General features: G+C 45.6%; 1 protein-coding gene across 1 annotated transcript in view; it reads right to left on the reverse strand.

Annotated features, from left to right (window-relative positions):
- Window positions 1-408: 408 nt before the first annotated feature.
- The window catches only part of LOC144608272 (cilia- and flagella-associated protein 157-like), a 17,238-nt gene continuing 12,179 nt past the window's right edge, over window positions 409-5,467 (reverse strand). The window contains exons 4-6 of the mRNA XM_078425881.1: window positions 2,264-2,388; window positions 1,218-1,400; window positions 409-428 (exon numbers count right to left, since the gene is read on the reverse strand). Coding sequence (XP_078282007.1) covers window positions 409-428; window positions 1,218-1,400; window positions 2,264-2,388 — 328 coding nt within the window. The remainder of the gene's footprint in view (window positions 429-1,217; window positions 1,401-2,263; window positions 2,389-5,467) is intronic.

Below are 5,467 nucleotides of genomic sequence, written 5' to 3' on the forward strand. Positions count from 1 at the left end.
AGCACCGCCATTCAGTATGATCATGGCTGATCATCCAGGATCAGTACCCCGTTCCCACTTGCTCCCCATGTCCCTTCATTCCGATAGCCCTAAGAGCTAAATCTAACTCTCTCTTGAAAACATCCAGTGAATTGGCCTCCACTGCCTTCTGTGGCAGAGAATTCCACAGATTCACAACCCTCTGGCTGAAAGATTTCCTCATCTCAGTCCTAAGCAGCCTAGGCCTTGTTCTTAAACTGTGACCCCTGGTTTTGGACGTTGATCCATTCTTTCGTTCTTTAAAAGTCATATTTGTATCTGCCTCTGTAGCTTCTCCTGGAAGCTCATTCCAGATAAACTATTCTGAGTGATAACGTTTCCTGGAGGTTCCTCTTAAATCTATCCCCTCTCATCTTGAGCCTCTGCCCTCTAGTTTAGAATCCTCTGCCCTGGGGAAAAGATCGAGTGTTCTCATGATCCATTGTCTCTCACGACCTTGTACATCTCGATAAGGTTAGCCCTCAGCCTCCTACACTTCAAAACAAAATTGTCCTAGCCAATCTAACCTCTTCCTAAGGGTAAGCTGAGATTCTCTGTAGACCAGGAGAATAATATGTACAAGACCTTTTTTGCATATACTTGATAAACTATGCCCAAGTGGTGCTGGGTCAAGGAGTCTAAGAATAAAGGGGAGGCCATTTAAAACTGAGGCGAGAATAAACTTTTTCACCCAGAGAGTTGTGAATTTGTAGAATTCTCTGCCACAGAAGGCAGTGGAGGCCAATTCACTGGATGAATTTAAAAGAGAGTTAGAGCTCTAGGGCCTAGTGGAATCAAGGGATATGGGGGACAGGTTACTGATTGTGGATGATCACAATGAATGGTGGTGCTGGCTCGAAGGGCCAAATGGCCTCCTCCTGCACCTATTTTCTATGTAATTGAGCCGTGGGTTCTTTTTCTGGTCTCTGCTCTTGCAAATGGATTGGGTGCAGTGATATTGCAGTTTGATGATTTTTAAACCAAAGACATGACCAAAGGGGTCGGGATTGGGCACAGAGGCTGCTGTGGGTGGGAGCAAACTGGCCCAGGTTACCGCCTCTAGGAATTGGTTGTCAACCAGAATGCAGGGTAGCAAGTGTTGGGTCTTTCACACCAGCTAATACGGTTAACGAGATGGCCACCGAATGATTGACAATGTTAGCTTGCATCTTCTACAAAAGATCTTCTACTAAATCTACCAGGAAACGGATTAAAATTAGCTGCGATCAGCTTCGTGATTTGCTGCCCAAGTTTGAGGGGCGAAGGAATGATATGGCATCGGTGTTGGAGATGACGGTAAAATACCTGGAGCTCGTCCATCTGCTCGTCCCCCAACACGAACAATCTAGAGTGAGTAGCCTCTCCACTTTCTAGAAACCTTCCTGCAGTACAAGAGGTCATTTGACCCGTTAAGTCTATGCAATTCCCCTTGGTCTAATTTTGCCCCGCTTTTGATAATGCTTTGACTCTACATTATTTAGTACCCTCTTCTATTGTTTAGTTTATTTATTTTATTGTTGCGTATATTGAGATGCAGAGAAGTGCTTGTTCGGCATGCTATCTAGTCAAATCATAAAAGAGTACAGGGTGCAGATTGTCACCACAATCCAGCGCCATATTGCAACTTCCAAGTCTCTGAAAAATCCAAACTTGGCCAAAGGAGTTGGGCAATTTCTTTTTTTTTTTCTCCCTCACTTTAAGGCCTGGTGTCCTGATAGTGCTGGATCAATGAAATGCGGGTCGGTCAGGTCCAGTGTGATGCAGTCCGTTCCTTCCACTGCTGCTCCGTGCAGTTGCAGCAGGCTGCCCTCGATCCGCTCGCTCACCCGCCTACTGTAGGACCTCCCTCGACCACCTCTGCCAACACCATGACCTGCGATCATCGCAATTACTCCATCCATCACCTCCAGCATCCGCCCCTCTGCTTCTGTGTGTCGAGGTCACCATAAGGAATAGGATTAGGCCATTCGGCCCATCAAGTCTACTCCTCCATTCAATCATGGCTGATCTATCTCTCCCTCCTAACCCCATTCTCCTGCCTTCTCCCCATAACCTGTACTAATCAAGTATCTATCTCTGCCTTAAAAATATCCACTGACGTGGTCTCCACAGCCTTCTGTGGCAAGTAATTCCACAGCTTCACCACCCTCTGAGTAAGGACCCATTTCCTGTGCTGATCACGGAAGTTTAGGGTGTTTTCTGAGTGCCTGGGGGGTGAGTTTGGGGACTGTTCAGAGCTGCCAACCGTCTCCTTGTACCACGGCCACCATTGTCTCCAAGCCAAGGCTGATTAAGACCAAGAAATTACATTTTGGCTGCTTAACGTGTGGCTTTGGTGAGCAGGAGTAGCCAAACAAAACCAGTTCAAATCTAAGATATAGCAGGGAATTAAGGTTTGTCCACTTTTGAGCTTGCACACTAATAATCCTACGACTTGCAAATGAAATCTATGTTCTAATTTTCTAGACCTTGTCTTTGCCCGAGAGTCTGTACGGAAAATGGCAAAAGCCCACAAAGAATGGGCCAACATTCTTGTATTCTGCACAAGATGGAGGCAAGACAAAGGGACAGAGAAAATCGTTCTCTGAAGGGTTTGTATAATTTAGAATTACAGAATGGAAACAGTCCCCTCACCCACAGGTCCACGCCAACCTGCGATCACCCTGTACACAAGCACTATCCTACACTCTAGGGACAGTTTACAATATACAGAAGCCAATCAACTTACAAACCTGTATGTCTTTGGCGTGTGGGAGGAAACGGAAGCATCTGGAGAAAACCCACATGGTTACAGGGAGAACATAGAAGCTCTGTACAAACAGCACCCATAGTCGGGATCAAACCCGGGTCTCTGGCTGTAAGGTAGCAACTCTATTGCCACCCCTTTGTTGAACATCAGTAGTTTAACTAACTTGGTTGCTATATATCCAACATTTGAGGAAGGTTGGATGATCTGATGTATAATATATATATGCAAGCCTTGCCAATGATATAAGAAATGGTGCTGGAGAAACACGGCAGGTCTGGCAGCATCTGGGGCAGGAATGGACATGTTTTGGATTCAGACTCTTGAGTCTGATTCAGACTGACGAAGGGTTCTGATACAAAACATAATATGTCCATGCCTGACCCACTGAGTTCCTCTAAGTGTGTTTTGCTCAAGATTCCAGCATCTGTCTTGTCCCTTTGTAAGTGGTCCTTATGTTCCCCATAGGTTGTATTAATTATCATATGCAAGATATTGGGTAATTAATTCTCGTGCTCCTGGACGGCTGAAGAGAAGGGAAGCGGTTTCATAGAAATCCCAGAGTGTACAGTCTGGTTCATGAATTATTCCTTGCCATGTTAGCTGCTGCTTTTTAAGGAAGCTTTGATCATTGTGTTTGTACCTTCCTGGAAATTGTGCTGATCAATGATGTTAACTACGACAAACTGCCTTTCTTGGGTCAATTTCTTTAATTGTGTCTCAAATGACAGACTTGGCCATAAACCATTGATGTGCACCTGCTGGTGGGGCAAGGTCCTGAGATCTTGGTTCAGTCCTGATCTTGGGTGATGTCTGTGTGGAGTTTGTTCTCCTTATGGGGCACAGGATTTCCCCAGTGCTCTAGTTCTTACTGCCTTTCTTGCGTCCATTTCTTTAATTGTGTTCCCCCACGACAGCTGGCAGGTGTGTAGGTTGGTAGATCATTTGCCCGCTGTAACTTGCAGTTGGTGTGTAGGTGAGTGGCAGAATCTGGGAAGAGTTGAGAATGTGGGATTAGTGTAACTGGGCAATTGATGGGGTGGGTTTGGTGGGCTGGCAGTCTTGTTTCTATGCTATATCTCTCTCGCACTCGGTGTTGGCACATTTCTTTGCCACTTGTCAGCCAGTTCACGTTGTTGTGCTTGCATCAGTGTTTGGTTTTGCTGTATGAACGTGCTGTCTCCTAGGGATGCTGATGTCTCATCTGATGCCATTCATTATTGACGACGCCAGATGTGTGAAGCCACCTGCATTAGGCTAGGCAGTTGTGAAAAGCAAAAGAAGGGGACTAATCTGCCCAGCAACAAACTTGCAGGAGAAATCTGAATAAATCTTAAGAGCACAGAATTTAGTTTAGTTTGGAGATACAGTGTGGAAACAGTCCCTTTGGCCCACCGAGTCTGCACCGACTAGTGGTCCCCACACATTAACACTATCCTACACACCCCAAGGACAATTTACACTTGTACCAAGCCAATTAACCTACAAAACTGTACGTCTTTGAGTGTGGGGGAAAACCCATGCAGTCACGGGGAGAACGTATGAACTCCGTACAGACAGCACCCGTAGTCTGGATTGAACCTGGGTCTCTGGCGCTGCAAGCGCTGTAAGGCAGCAACTCTGCCGCGGTGCCACTGTACTGCCCAATTCTGGCTGCCCCTGAGTACACCACCATCCCAGGCATCTCCTGGTGTCTATAACATTGCGATTCTGAGGGAAGAGTTAACTATTTCTACTTCATTTCTTCAACAGGGAAAAGGCCATACAAACCTCAACAGGCAAAAAGCCAGGCTTGGCTGGAAGTGTTGGCATTTTCCAGGATTTGATGCAACTGAGTGCCCCTCTTGCTTCAGGTTAGCTGATGCCAGTTAAAGTACCACTAACTCACCCCTGTCGATACTAAACTGGGCTAACAGCAAGCCAGATTAATTTCTGGGTAGGGGAGGAGGGGGAGGAAGAGTTATTTATTGGTTTGAATGCCCATTGGTAGAAAATGATCCCATTCTCCCAAAACTTTTGTCAGAATCATAATTCTGACAAATGAAAATAATAAGCATATAAGTTAATTGTTGAAATGATTAAAATTTGATTCCGCATGGTACATATTGTAGCACAGAAGGTGTGGGATGATCTCAAAGGTGTATAGAAATCATGAGGGTAATTGGATGAATACAGTCCTTCGCCCTGGGTTGGGGAATCGAGAACGAGGGGGCATAGGTTTGAGATGAAAGGGGACAGATTTAAAGGAACCTTGTCTGCAGCACTTGTCTAAAGAGTTTGGTATTAAATTTTGGGACTTAATTGCTGCTAATTTCAGTTTTCCAGGGGGAGGAGCAACTCCATCAGATGGTCAGTCCTGTAATCCAAGGCCATAAGACGTCCTTAAAGGTAACGTGTTATTGTGATGTTGTAAATTCAATAACTTCCAATTGTTTGCCAATCCATACGAATTAGGGAGAATCTTGCGTTTCCAATGCTTGCACTCAACAATAAGGCACAGCTTTAGTGCAGGACCCATTGTGTAGCAAATGCTGGATGGAGCAGTGGAGGCTTCATGGCCAAACTGGCCACCTGTATTTGGCCACTGTCCATTTAAGTTTCTCCTACCACGTCAAATCCAGACTTTGTAAATTCCCGTTTCTGAAATCTGTTTAAACGCACCCGTGCTGGTGCATGGTGTTACATGCGTGGCTTCCAGACCCA

This window comes from Rhinoraja longicauda, chromosome 31, assembly GCF_053455715.1.
Source record: "Rhinoraja longicauda isolate Sanriku21f chromosome 31, sRhiLon1.1, whole genome shotgun sequence".
Taxonomy (NCBI): Eukaryota; Metazoa; Chordata; class Chondrichthyes; order Rajiformes; family Arhynchobatidae; genus Rhinoraja; species Rhinoraja longicauda.